The following is a 22,440-nucleotide window of genomic DNA, read 5'->3' on the forward strand; positions in this document are numbered from 1 at the left end:
AGAATTGTTTCAATCTGCATTTGAAATGTAGCTATAAAGCAGATGGGACATTTCAGATGAGATCCCACTGGTACCTCAGCTAGGGAAATAGTTCTCTTCATTATTTTGGTTAAGAAAAATGAGGATAGAAGAGACAATGTTTGTAAAAATCTAAGATTAAACCAGACTGGGAAGGGTACAAGCACTTGTGAAGATACGATTAGAAGTCAAAATAATCTTGAGAAGTGGCTTGAAATCAAGAAGGTGAAATTCAGTACAGGCAAGTGCAAAAGAGCTCCTGTGGGGAAGAATCAATCATCTTCAAATAAAATATGGACTACTTGGCTAGGCTACACTTAGTGTCAAAACACAAAAATAAAGATCTGATTATTAGGCATTTTTATGATGCTGTTGAAAAAAGAAATTGAAAACCAAACCCAAATGACACAAAACAAGAACAACAAAAACAAGATGAAAAAAACAAACCAAACATACAAAACTCCAAATCCTACTGAGTTATTTCAGGTAATGCACAGAAGACTATATGGCAGTTGTCCCAGTTAGTCCTGATTTGTGCACTCCACTGTAAGAAAAGCATAAGTAAACTGAGGAAGGATCTTCAGGCTTTGAAATGTAGAGGCTTGGAAAACATGAGCTGTGAGAAAAATTTGAAATAACTAGGTTTTCTTAAACCTGAAAACAATGGATAGCATGAAATAATTTTTTAAAAGGCTTAAAAGCAGCTATAAGAGAAAAAAATGGCTCATTTTTCTTCATATCCATAGAGAGAACAGGCCAAAATGTAGATAAGTAGTTAATTTGCAGGAAATTATATTTAAATTAGACATTGGGAAATTAGGCACAGGGAAAAGCAATGCAGAGAGGCTATAGAACCTCCTTCATTAGAGATGTCAGGGATTAATTCAGTAACACATCTTTCTGGGAGAGGAGTATACATAATGCTGCCACAGTGCACAGAGCTGACTAAATTATTTCTGCAGGGGCCATTCTTGCCAGCAAAGAATGACTTGGTGACAGGTTCAGCATGTGTGCAATTGTAATGGAGACATACTGTACCCAGCCAGTCTAGTGTTTTGGTGGCTCTTTGCTTGCAGAGTAAATGGTGGATAGAGGGGTACAAGAATTTAATTTTTTGTAACATGTCTGGAATGGGTGAAACTGCATTGATAAGTGTGACTAAGTGTGGCACATATTGAGGGGTACCTTAGTACTAAAACAACCTTATAAATACAAGTGTTAAGGAGTCCAACCACTGTGGAAGTTCTCAAACCATGTAAACTTACTTTTTTTGTTTGTTTGTGACTGTTACTACATTTTGGAGCCACAAAAAATTGTTGTCTATAACCTTTTTTTTTTTTTTTTTCTTTTAATGTACACAGAGCCAGTCTGTCAGTAGCAGTGCCCAGATGTGTGAAAAATGCACTTCTATACCTGAACTCTTTGGCCCTTTTCTATCAAAGTAAAGTCAAGTTCACTTCTGTGATGTAAGAGACAATATTTCAGGGACAAGAACTGCCCCCAAATAACCCCTATAAGCCAATAGTTAAGTCTCCTGGGACAAAGGCAGCAAAGGGTACCCTTTTACCTGTGCAAAGAAAGTGTTATAGCAGAGAAATAGGGTTTTGGTCTCAGATGAGATTGAATTTTCCTGGAAATTGTTTAAAACAAACATAAGAAGGCCATCAGGAATACCCTACAACCTTCCTGCAGACCTTCAGCATCTTGAGAGAAATGCAGGTTTCCTTACATCTGTGAAGTTTCATCTCTGAAGCTCAGATAAATTGTTCCAACTCTCTGTTCATGCATTTCAACCCAAAGTCAAAGCAGGGAATCAGAGAAACTTCTGCCTCTCAGACAGAGTTGGATCAATGTACTCCCTCCTCTACATCCTCTACTGAGCCATGACAGCAAGCCAGACACAGTAATCGCAGTCAGAAGCAATGCATTCATGCCAATAAATAAATGGTTTTCAGCATTTGTAATGTCCGAGTAGCATATTGTTTTGTATTAGTGAGGTGGTCTACTTGAAAAAGAGGGATGTGTGCTTATTCCTGGTGGACAGATGGCTGTTATAAATCCTTTACTGTTTTTATGTGGTTTTAAAATTGAATTGATTTTAAAAGTAAAGAAAAAAAAAAGAGGGTACTTTGCCTTTCCTTACTTTTTAACTGTTTTTCTGTATCTTCCCAATTAGCTGGTCTAATTTTAACAGATTATTAGGGGACCTGTCAAAAATAATCTGTGTGCTGGGTGGTTCTTAATGATAGTGCCTATCAGTTCTAAAAGGATGTTGCTAATGTGAGCAATTTGTCCCCTTTCAGTTGATTTCATAGGTGGATTTGACTCTTACGGCTATCAAGGTCCACAGAAGACATCTCATTTACAGCTACAGCCCATGTATATGTAAGTACTTAACTTCTAGGATATTTGGCAGAGTGGCAGCCTGATATTAAAGGATCATTAAGCTGAAAGATGGCATGACTTAAAAATTCACAATAGGCAGAAGCCTTTTTTGATGGACTGAATTCAAGCTACACTTAAGCAGCAACATTACTCTTGTGTTGAATTATAATGATTTCATAGGGCAAGATATCATGTGTCACAGTTGTTCAAACAGCATCCAGCTCTCACCTGATTTTTCCCTATTTTCATTCAAGCAGGTTTCACTCAGAGACAGTGACAATTCAGTGCAAAAAAAACACTGTCCAGATATGACAAGTCTTGGTTGCGAAAAAGTGGATTTTTATTAAGTTTTATCAAAAGTTCATAAACTTGCTAATTTAGTGGATGCATTTAGCATTTGTCTTACCAGAGCATCTGTTCACCAAGCCACCTCTGTACCTCATTTCCAGTTTCCACGTTTAAAAATGCCAAAGCAAACAACATATGGCTTTTAAAATTAGTTTGAATAGAAGACAGTATTTTACCTAACCAGTGAGTGACAACTCCATCTTAGAGTGCAGTCTGATATTTTTGGGAATTAAATGGGGAATCAAATCTCAGCTCATACACACAACTGGAGTATATTCACACTAGAGCTGACATACAACCATAGACCAGTCCAGGAATAATCGTTCTCCAAATATTTCTTGTACTGATGCCAACTGAAATTCAGAACAGTCCTGACTGCCCAGATAAATCTTACCTCACTGCTGCAGGCTTTTGGAATATTTTTTATTTGCCATCAATGGCCTGCACGCTAAAAGCACAGCACCAAACAGCTCATAAAGAGGCAACATTTACTTTTTTCCTTTGTTTCTCTTCTGAACATCTTTTTTGAGGAGAAGAACTAAATTCAAGCACACAATAGCCATCCCAACACACAATTCCATTCACCTTCAAATGCAATTTCATTTCTTCTGATTAGTGGAAGCAAGTCTGCTAATAGATTAGTGTATTTTTGCACGGAGCTCGCACTTACTCCTTTATCAGTGGTACAATCTGTTCTGTGGTGGTGTTTAGAACTGGGCCCTTCAGGAGTTTTGCTAGGAGCTTTTTAATAATCTCAAATTACAATAGTGCATATCTCCAATGTCGTCTTAACTTCAGCTTCCCATCTGTCTGTGCTCAAGTACAGGTTTTTCACCTGCACTTTTGGCACAGTACTATGCATTTAGAAAACGTTATTTCCTTTGTAGTATTATATGAGGTACATAGGTACTTAGAACAATGCTAATCCTATCTCTTTCTCAGTATACCTTGTCATCAACATATGGAGCCCTTTAGCTATTATCCCATTCTCTTTATGCTCTCGGTGTTTCCTCTAGAACTGCAGATTGCACTTACTGTGCATCATCACACTGACTGGAAAGAAAGCTAGATCTGTGGGGGAAAAAAAAAGAAGGCAATATTTTTAATCTTGTAGCTGAGATGAAGAGATAGATGATTAATCCATGTAAACAGTGTTCTGTCTTATTTCAATGCTGCATTCTCACTGGAGTAGAGGTGATTTTGTTGTCTTAACTGAGAGACAGAAATCAGAATGTGAGTTGACATTTTGTCCAATCAACCCACAAAAGTATTGCTATGTCCCAGCCACAGTCAAACAAAGACACTTCATGTTTCCCTCTGACTGTATAGTATTTGACAGATTTCTCTAGGGTTGCTACAATCTGTCCTTAAGAAGCTTTTACAGCATTTAGTAATACCTTTCTTTATTTACAGCTGCGGCACACCAGGAACACATGCATATGTATTCACACTGCAGTTCCTCTGTAAATGTAGGCAGTCCATTAGGTAGTGGAGTGACAAATTTGAATGTCAAGTTAATCAAGTCAAGGTTTGATCTGCTTGTAGCACTATTTACAGCAATATTATGTATTAGAAATCAAAACATGCTGATATGGTAACAGCAGGCCATACTTGATATTTTAAAGCTTTATTGGTTGGGAGGAAAGGTTTGGTTCCCTACGGAGCTTGCTCGCCAAAGATCATCAATGTAAGCCTTCACAGTATTCAAGAAAAGAAAAAAACAGAACAAACAGGGCTTTATGTTATTCTCTGGCTAGTATCACCTCCAGTTTATAATGCTCAACACCTCCGGAGTATGTGTAATAGACAAGAATTATTCGATTTAGGAGGAGAGGAGAGGAGAGGAGAGGAGAGGAGAGAGGAGAGGAGAGGAGAGGAGAGGAGAGGAGAGGAGAGGAGAGGAGAGGAGAGGAGAGGAGAGGAGAGGAGAGGAGAGGAGAGGAGAGGAGAGGAGAGGAGAGGAGAGGAGAGGAGAGGAGAGGAGAGGAGAGGAGAGGAGAGGAGAGGAGAGGAGAGGAGAGGAGAGGAGAGGAGAGGAGAGGAGAGGAGAGGAGAGGAGATAGGAGAGGAGAGGAGAGGAGAGGAGAGGAGAGGAGAGGAGAGGAGAGGAGAGGAGAGGAGAGGAGAGGAGAGGAGAGGAGAGGAGAGGAGAGGAGAGGAGAGGAGAGGAGAGGAGAGGAGAGGAGAGGAGAGGAGAGGAGAGGAGAGGAGAGGAGAGGAGAGGAGAGGAGAGGAGAGGAGAGGAGAGGAGATAGGAGAGGAGAGGAGAGGAGAGGAGAGGAGAGGAGAGGAGAGGAGAGGAGAGGAGAGGAGAGGAGAGGAGAGGAGAGGAGAGGAGAGGAGAGGAGAGGAGAGGAGAGGAGAGGAGAGGAGAGGAGAGGAGAGGAGAGGAGAGGAGAGGAGAGGAGAGGAGAGGAGAGGAGAGGAGAGGAGAGGAGAGGAGAGGAGAGGAGAGGAGAGGAGAGGAGAGGAGAGGAGAGGAGAGGAGAGGAGAGGAGAGGAGAGGAGAGGAGAGGAGAGGAGAGGAGAGGAGAGGAGAGGAGAGGAGAGGAGAGGAGAGGAGAGGACTTTCTGCTTTACAGAGTCCATTGCCATGCTCTTACCACTATAATCATGTCCCTCCAGGGTACAACTATACCCATTTATGTTCATATATCTGTATTGAAATAACTATTTCCACAACTTTATAAATTGCTACAAAATGTCTTTGAATCCATAGGCAGCAGAAGATACATTAAGCATCATTCCATCTCTTAAGCATGAATATACAAGCATTCCATATATTAAGCATCAATTCCTGAAAAAGATCAAGAAAATACAGAGATCGCTTGTCGCCGCCACTGCGTCCTCTCCTATTCAGACTCACACTGGGCACATCTCATATGGAGCTCTGGATTTATGAGAGAAATTGGAGACAGTTGCCTTTAAATCATCTGATTGCTAACTGTATGCAGAGGCACAACAGCAATTCATTCTCCATGCTGTGGTGTGCTGGGTATGATGCAAAAGGGAAGGAGAACATATGGCCTCCTCTTTGAAGAGCTCACCAAAACAATATCAGCTTCTAATAGTTGTTCAGATTCTTTCAAAATACAAATTCCAACATGTAGTTCAGTAATAGAGAACACAAAAGCCCTTATATATTTACCAGATCGATTCATATACAGAATTCATATACAAATCTTAAAGACACACAGAATTTTGTGTTAGGCCTCAGTCATTATCCACGTACTGCTTGCTGATGTGAGTTGATTTAGTGAACAGAAGTCCATCAACAGAAACTTTTATTTCTTTGGAAGTCAGACGGTTTTGCATCCAAGGGATTTAAATCAATTTTAACTCCTTTATACATGCACTATTTAATTATTATCCTGAAGGAATACTGGATTTAGTAATTGCTAACTGTTAAGACATACTGTTTTGTAACCAGTTTCCTCCTGTGTGCTAAAGTTAGTACTTCATTTTGTTAATGTGGAGGTTATATTGAACCTACACCAACTTACACATGCAAATAATTATACTGATTTATTCAGGCTTCTCATATTTACATTTCTATTGTGTCAGGACTATTTTATCTGAAGATTTATTACTTTTTATTTGTGATATCAATCAAGCTCTACTTTTAAGAACATTCTAATTCAGCTTAAACACACAGTTGCTTTGTGTGGTATTTCATCAGTTATGCAAAAGTACTCTAAATGAACAGGATACCTAAGGAAAAGAAAAATCTTGGTTTCTGAAAAAGAAATATTATGTCTGGGTAGTTAATTGAAGTTACTATCTCTGGTTGTTGCTACCTTTAATATTCTAGAATTATTAGATTCAGGCTCACTTCGGTGTTTTTTTCTCTATGCTTTAGGCTTTGAATTCTAGACACAGTTTTCTTATCACCTTTTCCAATTTCATATTTCATTTAAGTCAGTTTACTTTTTGAAGTGAAAATTATACTCAATTTAAAAATATGTTTTAGATAAAACACTGGTGTTTTGGGGAAGAATTCTTATGGTGACATTTATCTACCTGTTATAAATGGGATTTTTTTATTATTTAAGTGCCAACAGTGTGCTCTATGCTGTACAAGCCAAGAAGCCTAGACAATCCCTTCAAAACGAATACGCTTTTTGAACAGAACGGGACAGAACCGATGCTCATGTACCTCCTTGCAGTGTGGCCACAGCTGATGTACTCAAAAGCAGCTTCCTGGCATTCTGTGCCGGAGATGCCAGTGCTCATTTCCAGACCATGGGAGAAGGACACAATAAGATGGCGGAAATCAATTGTCAAGACAAAATTCTCCTCTTGGGAGGTGACCAAGGAAGGTGACTAAACACTCCCTGACACTGATTCTGCTGCACATGAAAAAACACAGTCGTAGTTGTGGAACGAGACTGCACTGCATGATCACTGTTCTAAAAACAGTAGGAAGGAGGGAGGGGAGAGAGATCTTTCTTTATGTTCTTCACAGTAAACTTGTTTGCTCGAGAAAAGAAGAAGTGAAGCAAAAAAAAAAAAGCATGCATGTCTGATGCTGATGCCTAATGCACTGGAGAAATTGCTCAAAAGCAGTGCAACCCTGAAGTGAAGCATGTTTTCCTCCTATTGTGAAGCCCAAGAATATTTGCAGTATCTATACTTCTGTGTGCTCACACGCACATATAGGCATTTGTCTAGATAATTGCACATACTGAAGGTGCTACCTCCTTCACCATTCACTTAAAATATAAATGAAACGCAAAAAAAGACAGTAAAACCAGCAACTTGAGTATAACCGCCACAACACTCCGAAAATTCATGCAGTACAAATCTTCTGTGTAATTATCTCCTCATGTTTTGGGATTCAGACACATTTAAATAAACTACCACCTAAGCTCTCACTATCAACAAACAACATCTTGTCCATTTTAGACTGAAAGCTTTAGTTACAAAACATGGGTTTGGGACAACACTGCTAAGGTGTCCAGGCTGTGGCACTTGCACAGGCTCTCTGCTTTGTGAGTGAGCCGTGGGCAGCTTTTCCCTGCACCTGTAATTCAGCCCTTCTGTCCTCATACAGGGACACTACTTGGTTTTACAAAGACAGCTACATATCTGATGGATTATATAAGACAGATTATATTCCAGTTGACCCTTGGATATACAGTTAAGATTATAATTAAATATAACTCCTGCCTAGGATTGTTTAGAAAACCTGTGCTGACTTCTCTGAAAATGTTCCAGAGAGACCCAAGCAGTTACTTGAGCAAACACTTTGTCTTTCTGTCCTCTTCATCCCGTGTGCATCTGAACTGTTACTGGTTTGTGGATGACACTTGCTTGCAAAAGGGCACCAGAGCAGCAGGGCAGGGATCATACAATTATATCGTGGATTATAAGCATTGTCCTTTCTCTGTCTTTCTTCTAGGTCAAAGTAAACATGGGGACTACTCAAGGTGGGCTGGAAGACCTGTCAAAAAATCTGTTTCAGGATGGCCTCCTGGTTCTTCAAAGAGAAAAGAAATCAAATTTTTGTGCTAAAAATAATATATAAAAGCTGATTGAACAGTGAGACAGAAAACAACAGAGACCTTCAGCCTCTCTTTCTAACAGGTACTAAAGGAGATGTCCCAGACCCCCTTCTTGGACCTCCTGCTTCCCAGCACCAAAGGGACAGAGCAGAAGCATTGGTGCCACCTTTTGTCCCTTTCTTTCTCCGGCCACCGCCAGCATGGTTCATCTGGATTAACACATGAACCCAGCCCACTCAGTGCTTTGGGAGCCTCCTCCACACTCCGGGCCGCATTGAGTCTCCTTAGTCAACACAACACTGAAATACCAGGATGACCTTGCAGCAGAAGTCAATAGACAGCGCATTGTTTGCCCTGAAGGCTGTACAGTTCATACTTGCCTTAACCCAACTGCGTTGCACATTAGAGAAACTACGTGCAAGCTTTCTGAAGTTAACATGCTGCTGTTAATTCTGAACAATTTCTAAGTCAGTGGTTTTCTTCTGTTTGGTTTTGCTTTGTTTTCATGTCAGGGAATAAGGCTCTGTTGCTCCATGGCTCCAGAGCAACCAAGTAGAAAACTGCCAGCTGTCTGATAAGTGCTTTACTTTTGGGGCTCCACAGTGGTCAAGAAACAGTTTATAATGATTAGAAAGAAAAATAAATAAATAAATAAATGAGACCTTTTGGGGGTCAGGGTGGGGAAAGGGGTAACAGAAACTAATAATTGAACCTACTGGAAATAAGCAGCAGAATCAGTGCTTCTTAATCCCGCTGGTTTTATTTATCGCACTGTAGGTGCTTTTATAGCTATCTCTAAACATCTTTTACTAACTACAGAGACATCTGCAGATTTCTATCAACAAATGCCAACTGAATATGTACTAGCTACGTTTACTCTTTTATATCTGATTTCAACTAAAAATTCTCTGTAAGTGAGCTTTTTTTTTCTAAGTGCACCATAAGGGATCCACATCTTTTATTTTTCGATTTCGGTTGGAGAGGGCGGGGAGGGACTAGTTGAGTTGAAGACATACTGAAGACCTTTTTGTGGTATATTTGAGGGATCTGTTGTGTGTTAGAACGTGTATTTTATCTTCCTGTATTATTGTGGCTGAAAAAACCCCCTGTGCTGTTACGTAGTTGGCAACAAGATGCCTTTGGGAATTTTGCTAGTAGGTCAATGTGTATATGAAATACTCTGAACTCCTAGGAACATATGTTTTATTCTACATCTGATCTGTATTTTCAAGAACGTAGATGGCTTTCACTAGGAAAACCCAATATTTTGCTCAGGTTTTTCAGAAACTTGGATTGTCATTGTTTCTTTGCTCAGACCTTGCACAGACAAACGCACGCACCTACCACACCTGAGGTGACCACGTAGCTTTTGAGGGCAAGAGGGAAGGTCAGCACTTGGAAGGGCTCAAGGTACCCCTGAGCAACTCCCTTTTCCCTGCTGGCCAAGCCCTTGCTCCAAAGGCCTGTGCACTCACACCACATACCCATCCCTGTACAAGCCAGTGCCCTTTGCTGTGTCTGCATGGATGTACAGTGTCACAAGCAGCAACTCTGGACAATGACAGAGGAACAGGCATTCACCAGTGAAAACAAGATCCAGGACATGTTCAGGAGCTATACTTACATCAATTCAGTGAGATTTATATAGATATAGATATATATATATATGTAAGTGTGTGAATGTGTGTGTATGTCTATATATATAAAATACACAGGACTAGCTATTGTTGGGAGCTGCATCACCCAGGAAGATTCTGATGCAGTGGACCAAGGCTCCTGTCTCAGATACTGCTGGGAATTTCAGGCATGAAACAGGCACCTTCCCTAGGCCTGATCCTGTAAAGCATTCATTGCTGATTTGGATCTCAAATTTAAATTTTCATACTTGGGTACCTGAAAATCTGAGTTCCTACTGGATGGAGCTGCTTTTCACCCCCCTGAAAACCCCATGCGACTTCTAAGTGCCAGGCTGAAATTTCCCATAACTGGAAAAATTTTAAAAGTTTCTACTTTTATGTAGTATTAAATATAACAGATGTATAGCATTAAACACAATGAAGACGTTTAAATGGGATGAAAATGTCATAACAGGTTATTTTATCTTTCCCTTTATACCAGTTAATCGAAATGATATTTCTATAAAAACCATTTTTTAACATGAAAAGAAACCAGTTTAGGCACCTAAGCAGCAATCCAATTTTCAGAAGATAATTTTTCATACCTTTCAGTGATTTCCCATGGAACAGCGGCTACTGGTAGTTAGCAATTTTAGAAGTCAGACAATTTAATGAAGTGTCTACATGTAGCTTATAGGCCTGATTTTAATTTAGAAAATTTTGGCCTTAATTTCTCTGTGTCTTAGTCTTCCCATCTATAATACGGGAATAATATGTGCCTCACAGGCTTTTTGTGAGGTCTGAATTGTTAATGTTTGTAAAATGCTTAGGAAATAGGAAGCACATCTAACTACTACAGATTGCAATATAAATGTGTATTCATATATTACATATAGAGTAGATACACACAGTCACATACACACAGTATACATATATATATACACATACATACCTATATGAAGTTGGTTTTCATAACCCTGCTTAAGTTGCAGTTAGAGAACCACCATTTAAAAAATTAGGACTGTTGACTACTCAACTAAATGATTAGTGGACAGATCTCTTCTGGAAGCAGTTTAGAGCACAGTAATGTGAGACTATCTGGATGGCATTTTTGATTTGTACAGCTGTATCCTCCTCAAAATCCAGTAAAGAATGTTATTTTTCTAGGCTGGGCTTTTGTTATAAACTAAAATATTCAGAAGGCAAGAGATACAATCCAAATGTGTCTTTTTTTTTCTTTTCTTTTTGACATTTGTTAATTCTGAATGTATTTTTAACTGAAGTGATTTTTTTGACTTACTAGTGTAATTTGCATTTTAAAAAAATAAATGGAAAAAATATAGGTTTCCAAGCTATTCATGGCCCCCTGCTGCTATTCAGAATTTACAGGAAACTCAGAATTACTATTCCCAGCTGAGCAACAATGCAGGATAAATAATCCTATTACATTTACATGATGACAATCCCGATCTGTGCAGTGCATGGATGTGACAGCACTGAATAGAAATTGCCGGGTCATGACACCATTTTAACGCTGTCATATGTACCAGGTATTTTCATTACCACTGACACTAAAAGGTTTCTTTTACAAGACTGACTGCAACAGACTCTTTACTTAGAAAACAGGGCTGGTTTTGCCCACTCATCAGGAATTTTAAGCCTGTGATAAGTATAGAGTTGCCAACAGTGTTAAGTATTGCAAAAGTAATCCTTGTTAAGAAGGAGCTATGTAACATGGATATTTGCTCTGCATTCATATTCTTTTATATGCTGTTTATTGTCCCTACACTGAAATGATGAAATCCTGTCTTAGGCAAAATGTTTATAGAGATCACATATATTGAGAGTTTGCCTGAGGTCATTAAATAAAGGTGGAGCAGAATTATACACATTTTGAGATACTCGGTCATGCTCTCTTAGGATGATTCCTTAGGAAGAGAGTTCTTTCATTAGGATTTTTTAGGTCTTCATAATCATGCAAGTGATACTTTTCAGTCAGGTAGGAGAAATGGTTTGTGCTCCACTTGCTTAATTTAAGTCCTGTTTACAATACTCCACTGCTGTACAGCATTTTGACATAGTCTGGCACAGTTACGTATTGATCCCTGGATGTCTCCAGATAGGAATGGCTATTAACTCAGCATCTGAAGGCTTTGGTCACTTGCATGATTACCTTCCATTTGAGCACATTGATAGTAGCCAAAGCAAAACTCCATACACCACGAATCACTCCAGCTTGTAATATTTTCATTTCCTGTCCTCTGTTTTATTTTTAAATGCAAACACTAAGAGGAGGAGGAGTTTTCTCACAAAGATGGAAAGCCCCATGAATAGTCTATGTGTATGTATTGCTTGCTGACTGTCTACTAATGAGTAGCTGAGATGAAATTGATGGACTTCTTGAGTTTGTTTTCTAGCTGTTCTGAATCTGGCTTCTTCCCAGTATATGTGGATTGACAGCAAACACTAAAGGTAAGCCAGGTTTTATTGAAGAACCAATGCACAGCAATGCTGCAGACAACACCGTCTCCACTGCTCCTTGGAGAAAGATGAAGACAGTTGTTATGCTAATTGGTCTTCTTCAAGCTATGTGCAATATTAAATGCAATCACCATGCATAAAAGAAACTGCCCTTTATCCTGCAATTACTCATTCACACACACAAGTGGCACAGCACAGAATCATTCAGTAAAAGAGATTTTCTTCCTGTAGTCAGCAATATGCTTCATCTCCTGACATGGCTTGGAGAAATCAGCTCTGTTTGATTTCATGTCCTGACAAATTCCTCTGTTCAGATCTTCACCAAGAGAAGCAATTGCAGCAAGTTAGATTTGAGACCTTGGCATAGCTGAGTGGTTAAGGAAGATATTGCACCAAATGTGAAGTTTTAAGAAGCATCATATATACATTTGTTGCACATCTCTCTCCACCTGTACAAAAGAAGGGTCTTTTAAAATGCACTTTTCCTTTATATCTCAAAAACCAATTGAGTCAGATTATGTCTTTTACAAGTGTCTTCCAAATCTTGCCAAGATCACAAAAGAGATTTTTAAATAAAAAATCCAATAAAAACACCACCTTTTCTGCTCTCTGTCGAGTAGACAGCTTAGCTCTTGGGACTTCCAAATGCCTTGAGATTATTATTTTGTATAGATAAGTGCACTGTGAAACCTGAGAATTAAAAAAAAATAATGTTTGTGTTCATGTCTGATTCAAAATTAAATCTGTACGAAAGCTATATTTCTGCATCCACCAGTGGGAAAGGGTCTTTACTGCCATCTGGCACCTTATCACTTTCCCAGCTTTGCCTTTGTCCTGCTGGGAAATAGGTTATGGGGAGCTTAAGGTGAAGAAGCATCTTCATATTCAGCATGTGCTCTTCAACAGTCTCCAGCTCTGCCATACAGAATGGTGTTTCATACCTAGTTAATTTCTTTCTCTCTCTTTCACCATCTTCTTGTCCCATTGTCACTGTCTCTCTTCCTGAACACAACCCCAAATACCCTCCCAAAATTACATATTTTGTCACATACATTGTTTCCAACTCACATAAAGGTGGTGATGGCTGTCATGGAGGACAGGGTCACTGAGGATGCGTGCAAAACAACAAGAAGAGGAAGCACAAGGGTTACGTACATCCTCTAAAGATCCCAGACAGAGAGACATTTAAGAGAAAGGTAAAGGATGGCAGCACTACAGAAGCCATGAGACATAGCAAGGCCTGGTAGGAATCATTTTCACATGTGCAATTACATTTGCTAAAGCTATAGATCACTGAGTACACAGAAATTCATGAATACCCAGAGCCACAAAAGGCACAGGTGAATTAGAAGAAAATTCATAAAAAATGTTTGTGAACACATTTACTGGATCAGATTCACGTTTCACTTTCTTCAAAATTGTCTCAGGAGTGTGTTTTTTCCCCTTGCAAACATTCAGATAGTTGGTTTCTAGGCACGCAGGTGAATATTTTGTTCCTAGAAGAGCATGTAAGTATGTGCAGTTGCTTTAATTTACATGGGGTTCTCAGTATTGATGCATCTGTGTGCATTTGTGCTAAATGTTGGCTCAGTTCACTCAGTCACACATACACACACCTGTTATGTGACTATATTTATGGTGGAGATACATAACCACACACAGTCTCTCTCCTTTCCTGCTTTTTCCTATCCCTCCTCTCAAGACATTCAAAGTCCCAAGTGCCTATTTTCTAGAAAGGCATTTGATACACAAAAATTATTATTTCTGATAATTACTGGATGTACAAGCACTGTGCAATCCATGAACAGAGTAAGACAGTCCTTTCTGCAAAGAGTTTATGTGATAAATAAAGTAAGCTAATGAGAATATTTCAATTAAAGAAAAAAAAGAAAAATATGGTCTCACATTCTCACACTGCTGTTAAATTTTACTTAATCAAAGAAGTGGATGACAAAAAAAATTCAGAAAAAGGAAAGGAGCAGGGAAACAAGAACTTGGAGTACAGTTAAAAGGTGATATGGTTATTTACAGCATTACATATAAGAATTAAGTAAAAGCATCAGCCAATTATATCTTATTAGGGTATCCAATTAATTTACAATAGCTCCATATAGATATATTATATCCTATCTTATATTTTAAAGGCATTTAAAGCAGTAGCTATGGAAGAAGAACAACATCAAAGGGACTGCATATTGATGTAATCACAAAAGGTTGATGGATTGATTCAATTAATCAGTGACTCATTTCTAAGAGTTCTGCAGGGATTTATTTACCAAATACTTTCATTGTTTATTTTGCTCTCTGGAGGGTTTGTATATTGTCATTTTTCTTCATCATTCTTCTTGTTTCACTCCTCAATTTCTGACAAATGTTTTCATGCTGATACGTGGCATGTTAGGCATGTAAATTGTCCACATTTACTGATTTAAAGCAGTACACTCCAAACTTTCAGTAGCTGAGAACTTTTGTTTATTTCCCTCAGGTCCTGAGAACCACTAGCCATCTATAATTAATATAAAGATGTGTTTTCCATTTAATCTTTGCTTTCAGTGTCTGCTCAACATGACAAAGATGTAAGTTCTTGTCTAGCATAACCTGCTTAAACTTTAGACAGAAACTTACTATGAAAAACATTTTGAACACTGTTGATGCTAAATAGATTAACTGTTCTTCTTTCTTTGGTTTTTCCTTATATTTTGTAGTTAAAATCCAGGAAAATAATGCAAGAATGTTTTAAGAAGGTCAGCAGTTTCACCATGTTTTCTGTAGGTTTAGACAAGTTTTTACAAGGGCAAGTAGTGATAGGACAAGGGGGAATGGCTTTAAAACTCAAAGAGGGCAGTTTAGATAAGATATTAGGAAGAAATGCTTTCCTTTGAGGGTGGTGAGGCACTGGAACAAGTTGTCTGGAGAAGTGATGGATTCCTCATTCCTGGAAGTGTTCAAGACCAGGTTGGATGTTGAGTGAATTGACACATACAGGTAACCAAAGGCAACCATCAAACCACAGCCAAAACGCAAAGAGTGCATTTATTTCATTACCTTGCTAACAACACTGGGCAGCAGAGACACACAGGGACACAGGCTCCATCCTGCTTAGTTCATCCCAGCAGGTAGCTGCAATCTGGTCTGGTGGAAGGTCTCCCTATCCATGGCAGGGGTTTTGGAACTAGATGATCTTTAAGGTCCCTTGCAACTTAAACCATTCCATGATTCTATGATTTTCTATTTTAATACTGTCACAGTGTGTTCTTCAAAGTCACTACAAAGAAATGGCCAAATTAGGTCCAGTCACAGATTACAAAATGGCAAACACTGGGCACAACAGAGATCTGTGAAAGATGAAGTACTGAAACCAAAAGGAAACCATTCTTTGAAAGTGCTGGGTCTCATTTGGGCAAATAGTTTTATTTTAAACTATCAGGAACACTGAACCTCTAAATAACTTTTTTTTAATAAACAGATTCATTGCATACATACATGCAGCATGGGTGTGATTTTCAGGCATCTTCAGCAGTGGTCAAATTCTTACTTCACTTTTAGGTGGTTAGTAGTGACTTCTCAGGAAAAGTAAAAGATCACAGACCCAGTGGCAAGAGCTCTGGCAGTCTGCATCATGTGACAGCCTTCCCTAGTGGATTTAGAAAACTCCACCCTACCTATTAAACCTATTATAACAGACAGATGGAGACAGCTGTCAGTGATACCCAGTGACACACATTGAAACACAGGAGGCTCCCTCTGAATATCAGGAAACACTTTTGTACTGTCAGTCACCGAACACTGGCACAGATTGCCCAGGGAGGTTATGGGGTCTACATCCTTGGAGACAGTCAAACCTTGACTGGACATGGTCCTGGGCAGCACTCTGTAGGTGCCCCTGCATGAGTAGGGTTGTTGGACTCAATGATTACCAGATGCACCTTCCAGCCCCAACCATTCTCTGATTCTGTGATTCGCCTCTCATTCAAGCTACATTTTTTTCCCTACTGGGAATACTCCTATCTCAAGAGGATGCAGAATTCTTTCTTGTTGGTCCAAGGGAGTCTCAGAGTTAGCCTTTGGAATGAAAATAAGAGGTCTGCGTAATGAGAGAGAAAAAAGGCCCATCAGTTTCTAAAATGTATTGGTTATTATTTTTCCCTTATTTGAATCTCCTATAGTTGGCTGCCTGGATGAAATCCCAGCTCCATTAAGGCCAGTGGGAATCTTGCTGTTTGTTTCAAGGAGATTTCAAGATCTCATACTTTGCAATTAAGATGCCTGAATATTTGCTTTGCTTGAAAAAAAACCCCACAGCCATTATCGTCAATAATTTTTAAATGCTCTACAAAAATTGATATTTTTTTTCCTTTTTCATGCTCAGCATTTGCGAAATACATGGTTTGGTGATATAAAAATTTTATCTGTACTCCTCTGTGCTGACCCATATAACTTGCTCATTGCCACATTTGTGCCAGTAAAATCTTTCTATCATTCCCACTCCTCTGTGTATTTCATTTCATGTGAATGAATACCACCCAGGGGATTAACACCCTGGAAGACTTTCTGCAAAACATGAGTATTAAGGAGAAATCAAAAGATATTTGCATAGCTATTTGGGCCCTGTGATAGTAGGAGTCTGCTACATAACCTCTTTTCCCTTTATAAATACATGTTAAATATTAGTTGTAACCCAGAATTCTCGGTGTAAGCATTTCACATCCTTCTAGCTTCTTGCTCAATTGCACAGAGCTCTTCCGACTTGATAAGATTTCCACTGAGCAAACTAATTCAGCAGCAGGGAAATTTTTGCACATAAACAGAAAGATAAAGAACCACCTCAAAAGACAGGCTAATAATATCCAGTACTTCTGGAAATCCAATACTTTTGCCAAAGGCATTTCTCAGTCTGGAGTTTCTCCTGTGCAACAATGCTTCTTGTTCATTAATTTACAGCCTGAAATGTAGCTCCTGACAAAACTCTGTCTGGGTGAGACTCTGACCCTGACAGTCACTGATGTGTACAACCCATATTCTGCTCTGTGAAAGGATGTAGATGAGAAACTAGCACTGCTCCTTCAGGCCTGTTCCCTTCAGCTTGTCCTTCTCACACCTGAACACTTAACACTGTTGCCCCCTGAGAGTCTCAGTTCTCATGGGCACATTGATTTATTGAACTGAACCACTGGTGAGCGCCAATTAAAATAAAGTAGGGTCTTCTACATCTCTAGTGGAAAAGCATCCAATGTGCCAGTAGTGCTGTGTCACCTGAGCAGGGACAGATCTAGGCACAAATGGAGTAGAGAATCCTCCAATCAGGGGAAACCAGGAAGGGCAGCAACATCTACGTCCCTGCTCCCAGCTTCTGCCAGAACCCCAAACACTCCCACTCCCCATGTTGGCTCCACCACCAGTAGCACCCAGAGCTGACCAATGGTACCATCCAAGAGGTCACATCCTCCTGGCACCAGCAAGTAAAACAAGTCTGCATCTGAAGGAATCACTTCCAAAGTCTCTGTTTTAACTCAGATCATGTCTTTCTTATAAGAGAAGAAGTCAGACTTTTGACTGGCTACAGCTTTTTACATTTGAGGTGGCAAAGCCTCGCTTCGCTTCGCTTTGCACTTACTAAAGAGCAAGTTCAATTAGAGGAGGTAGTTTTGGCAAGCAGGGACAACACTCCAATTTTTTTGCATTAGGAAAATTGTTGTTTCAGGTATATTCTGAAAAATAAACTATATGTGAAAAAGATAATCCATTGTTTGAACCTGAACATATTCAAGCCTCCTTTATGGATGTAAAGACATCCTGAGTCACACGCATGCTTATTTAGTGTCATTACTTTTATTAATGTTTATTGATGTAAATACTTACTTTACTTATAATTTTAAAATTCCTTGTATCAGTGGGGAACCTTTTACATCTAAAAGTACATATTACATTTAGAAAAATCAAAGGAAATAGCAGGAAAAATTGACATGAAAGTATTCTACAACACCCACATACTGTTAAGTTAACCATCAGGATCAATCTCAAAAACTGTCCTCAAGCTCAGGCCTATAAACCACTTACACTACAAAAAAAGCTCCTCAGTCCTGCAAGTCATACAGCTATGACCAGTAGCTCTGTTGATCTCAGGTTGTTAAATTCTACTTAAACGGCTGAATGGTCCCTGTCTGAGATCATCTCCCTTTGCTGTCATTTGCACTCCTAAGGGCCCCAGGTTTGTGAAAAGGAAGTTCATCATTCAGTTTTTGTCCCTGAATTATCTTCTTTTCGTCTGTATAGTCCAGAACAGAACCTAGAGAAAGAGACAAGGCAGATTCCTAGAAGGACCTGCAGGCATGTATAACAAAGGGACTTTCCAAGGAAATACTGATGGTGAAGGGCCCCTCAGGCTGGGCCTTCTCAAACATTATGGAGCTGCTTGCAGTTGCAAAGAACTGGACTCAGCAGCCCAAGCCATTCCTTCAGCCACTTCATTGATGTCTGTGAGGAGAGTTACCCTCAAATCAGACTGGTTTCACTGAAAGTCAGCAGATCTAAAACTCTTCTTGGGTATTTAGCTTCTTGGGCCTTTTTGAATGATCCACTAATGTTTTGGGGTTTTTTTTCAAATTCCTCTGAAGTGGAACAAAAGGACCTTTGAAAATCAGTGTCTTGTGATTAGACCCTGTGGACAGGTGGACTTTGCTCGTCAGGCTAGGTTAATTCAGCCATTTGATTCAGCCCTTGAGTCTCAGGTCTCCACATGTTTTGCACTCTGCTAATTTCCCTGTGTTTTTGCACAGCTTTTATGAACAGAGAAATAGAAACTTCGTCCACATCTGCCCTGATACTGTTTGAGTTCCTGATATAACAGATGCGTGTCAGTAATAACAAAAATAGCTGACTTGTGACAGCCCACGCTCTGTGACAGTTTGTACAATAATTTTTTACCCTCAAACTCCATCACTTCAGAATCCCTTCCTCTCCCATCTGTCCTAAACAAGTGGGAGAGGCTTTTTGCTAGAAAATGTACTTTTTTAAGTACCTCTCTGGAGGAGAGCATAACAACTCTGCCTTAAGAAAAATGCTGTTAGCCCTTCCCATGTGTCAGAATGGAAGCTGCTACTAATTATAACTAAGATCCTGTCAGTTATGTGAATTCACTGGCAATTCTCATAAGATCCTGAAGAAAGTGAGTAAACACATTAACAGGAATGTGCCAGCAGCAAGTCATCACAATTCCCTTCCCAGCTCTCTAAAACCTACTGCGGGCTTACAGCAGCAGCAGCAGCTTTGTGCTGCAGCCCACGGAACACCTGGGGCCAGTGCAGGCAGCCTGACCCAGGCTAGCAGCTGTCTCCAAACAGCCTCATCCATAGAAGGTGAGCAGTGCAATAGCTGGCAATCTTCTTGGCAGATCCAGAGTATACTGGAGATTTGGACAACAGTGAGGGAAATCTGTCACTCAGGCTCCTTTAGGTGAGGAGATAAGGGGGAAGAAAACCCCTTAAGTAAAAAAGGGTGTGCATTAAAATATGGCACCAGCCTCCCTGGAGGTTTGTGTATACTGGGTTATGCCATGTTCTTTGTTGAATCCAAAAGGACGGAAATCTTTCTGCTGAGACACAAGACACAGTTAATATTACCATAGAGCTAAGCCTTCCCTAGGGACCATTCCTGCAAGCCTGGGCACACAGGACATGTGTGCAAACCAGAAAAGACTGCTTCTCATGAAATAATAACCATCTTTGCTACTGGGACCCGCTTGTACCTCTCTGGAAGTGTAAATAGGCCTTCATGGGAGCGACAGTGTAAAACACACCCATCTGAAGACTCCTGCACTTGCTAAAGAACAAAAAGGTGGCTTAGGAAAAACAAGAACCTGATCCAATTCTCAGCAGGAGAGCACGTTAAGTACCTTCCTTCTTCAGAGCTTTTCATTATTATTCATAAATAACAACAGGTGCAGTAGCTGATTTATTTTTTTCCAAAATACATAGCAATGCCTTTTTGGAGAGGGTTTGAAAGACGGGGTATTTCAAGCCAAATGCAACCGTGCGACCACACTGCTGGGTGACAGAGCACAGCAGCTCCCTTACCATTGCCGGGGTTTGATACAATTCACATTCCCCTCACAGAGGGCAAGAGAAGAGGAGGAGAGGGAGAAGAGTAGCAGAGATTAACAGACATTGAAGAATGCAGTATATTCAGTAAAACCTTAATGAGATAATCCCATGGTAACCATCAGGCTTTGGCTTTTGTGCATAGCTATCTGCAGAAATGCTACCAGCACAAGGTTGGTTTGCTGCTGACACTTTCTGTTAGAGAGGGGAAAATCTGTGAGGAGGTCTGGATCACCCACAGGCTTGGCAATGGGACCTAAATCTAGGGGCATGGGTTGTGCATAGTACATGTACTCTGGTGGCCTGGAGAAGATGGTTGCAAGGTATCTGGTAGTATGGACAGCAGCTGTAGTGTGGTACAGGGAGGTAAAACGGAAGATAGGGAGCCTAAACTGCTTTACTACAATAGGATTTCTTTTCTTTCTCAAAGAAGACCTGACAGCTTTTGCAGAGTCAAAATTTAAATAAGCAACTTGAGAATGCTTCAACCTTTTTTTACTGCATATACAGTATTTTTTTTTCCCAAGTAGCAGGTACCATTAAATATCAGGTACCAAGTAATTTAATAGCTGTCTGAGCGAAAAGTCCAGAGTCTTTTCTCTCTTTTTTTTTCATTTTGAACAGCCTAACTTCACCTTAACTTCCATCCAGATTAGTGTCAGGCTTTGGTCTTAACTGCTCTGAATAGAATGGAAATCAACAGTGTTGCATAGGAACAAATTACTAACCCATGCAATGACAGGCTCAGAACAAAGGTCTTCTTCCAATTTCCCTTGTCTGTGACAGCTGACAATGCTGTCCTACTGCACTGGCTTCTGGAATGACTGATCTAGGATCAGATTAGCTTGAAAGAAGTGCAACAGGATTTCCAATTAGTGAAAACTTTAAAAACCTTCTTTTGCTAGGAACTCAGGCTTGGCACATGCTGACAGTGACCAAGAAGCATTACTTAAGGGCTGCTTACAATTCTTCTCTTGAAAAAGTGGTGTCACACATATGTAATGTCTGGCATTGCTGCAATACAACTGCATTCTGTCACATGAGATCTGCAGATTCCAGCCCTCACATTGCTGTAGATGAACCCCAGTGCTACATACTAGGTGGGGAGTTAGAGAGTCTTAATGCAGCACCTGGGAGTATGGGGCATTCTCTCCCTGAGGATTTTGCAGTCTTTGCACATCCATGATGGGTTTGCAGGTCTGAGTCACACCAGTGAGTCATGCTGCCAGCTAGCAGTGAAGTATCAGAGTCAGTACAGCACTTAGCTTCCAGGCCATCTATGCCTGTCCCCACTGCTTGATCCCTGTGTTTGGCTGAGAGCAGAGGATATTTCTAGCCACCAGCTTGGTAGCCCCTGTTACCTGTTCTTTTTGGTCAGTAGAGAAGTGCCCTAGATAGAACCAGCATCTTACAGAGACCTTTGAAAACCTGAAGAGGAAAACGTTTAATATTTATGAGGCCAGCCTGAAATAGCTTCTGAAATGAAATAAAATTTAAAGAGGAGACATTTTCTCTAAAAAAGACAGAAAAAATCAGGGAACTATTTACTGGCTTTGGGACTCAGTACAAAGAAATGAAATGGCAGCACAGCTTAAAACTGCTTCATGTGCTGGCCGAGTCTGGGCTCTGTTGTTGGATTTGCTCAGCTGGCAAAGCTGACATGACAGTTCCACATTCATCAGAATTAGGGCCTAATTCTTAAGGCAGATCACATCTCTTGGGCGTTGTCTTTCCAAAGACTGTAAGCTGGTGTAAAAAAATCTGCTACCATGACCCTTGAACTGGAAGTGCATCATTCTTTCATCCCATCATTTGCAATTTTGGTACTTAATTGAAAACAGTGATGCCAGCCCTGAAGTTTCTTGTCAGTGAGAGGCTGTCTCAATGTCAACCTCTGATATGTAAAGGGATTTCAGAAACCAAATGAGAAACAGCCCTGGGCAACCTGCTCAGTGTCCCTTCTCAGCCACAGGTTGGAGTAGCCCATCTCCA

At 40.0% G+C, this 22,440-nt stretch overlaps 1 protein-coding gene across 2 annotated transcripts in view; it reads left to right on the top strand.

Annotated features, from left to right (window-relative positions):
• NKAIN2 (sodium/potassium transporting ATPase interacting 2) overlaps positions 1-15,031 on the top strand; it is a 533,209-nt gene extending 518,178 nt beyond the window's left edge. The window contains exons 6-8 of one of the 2 annotated variants that reach the window (XR_004238721.1): positions 2,322-2,403; positions 6,804-7,070; positions 8,153-15,031. Coding sequence is in view for 1 of the 2 variants with exons in the window: in XM_032101601.1 (XP_031957492.1) it covers positions 2,322-2,403; positions 8,153-8,162 (92 nt within the window). In the remaining variant the exon portion in view is untranslated. The remainder of the gene's footprint in view (positions 1-2,321; positions 2,404-6,803; positions 7,071-8,152) is intronic. The other variant, XM_032101601.1, reaches the window with a different exon arrangement.
• Positions 15,032-22,440: the final 7,409 nt, after the last annotated feature.

The sequence above is a fragment of the Corvus moneduloides genome, chromosome 3 (genome assembly GCF_009650955.1).
Source record: "Corvus moneduloides isolate bCorMon1 chromosome 3, bCorMon1.pri, whole genome shotgun sequence".
Lineage (NCBI taxonomy): Eukaryota > Metazoa > Chordata > Aves > Passeriformes > Corvidae > Corvus > Corvus moneduloides.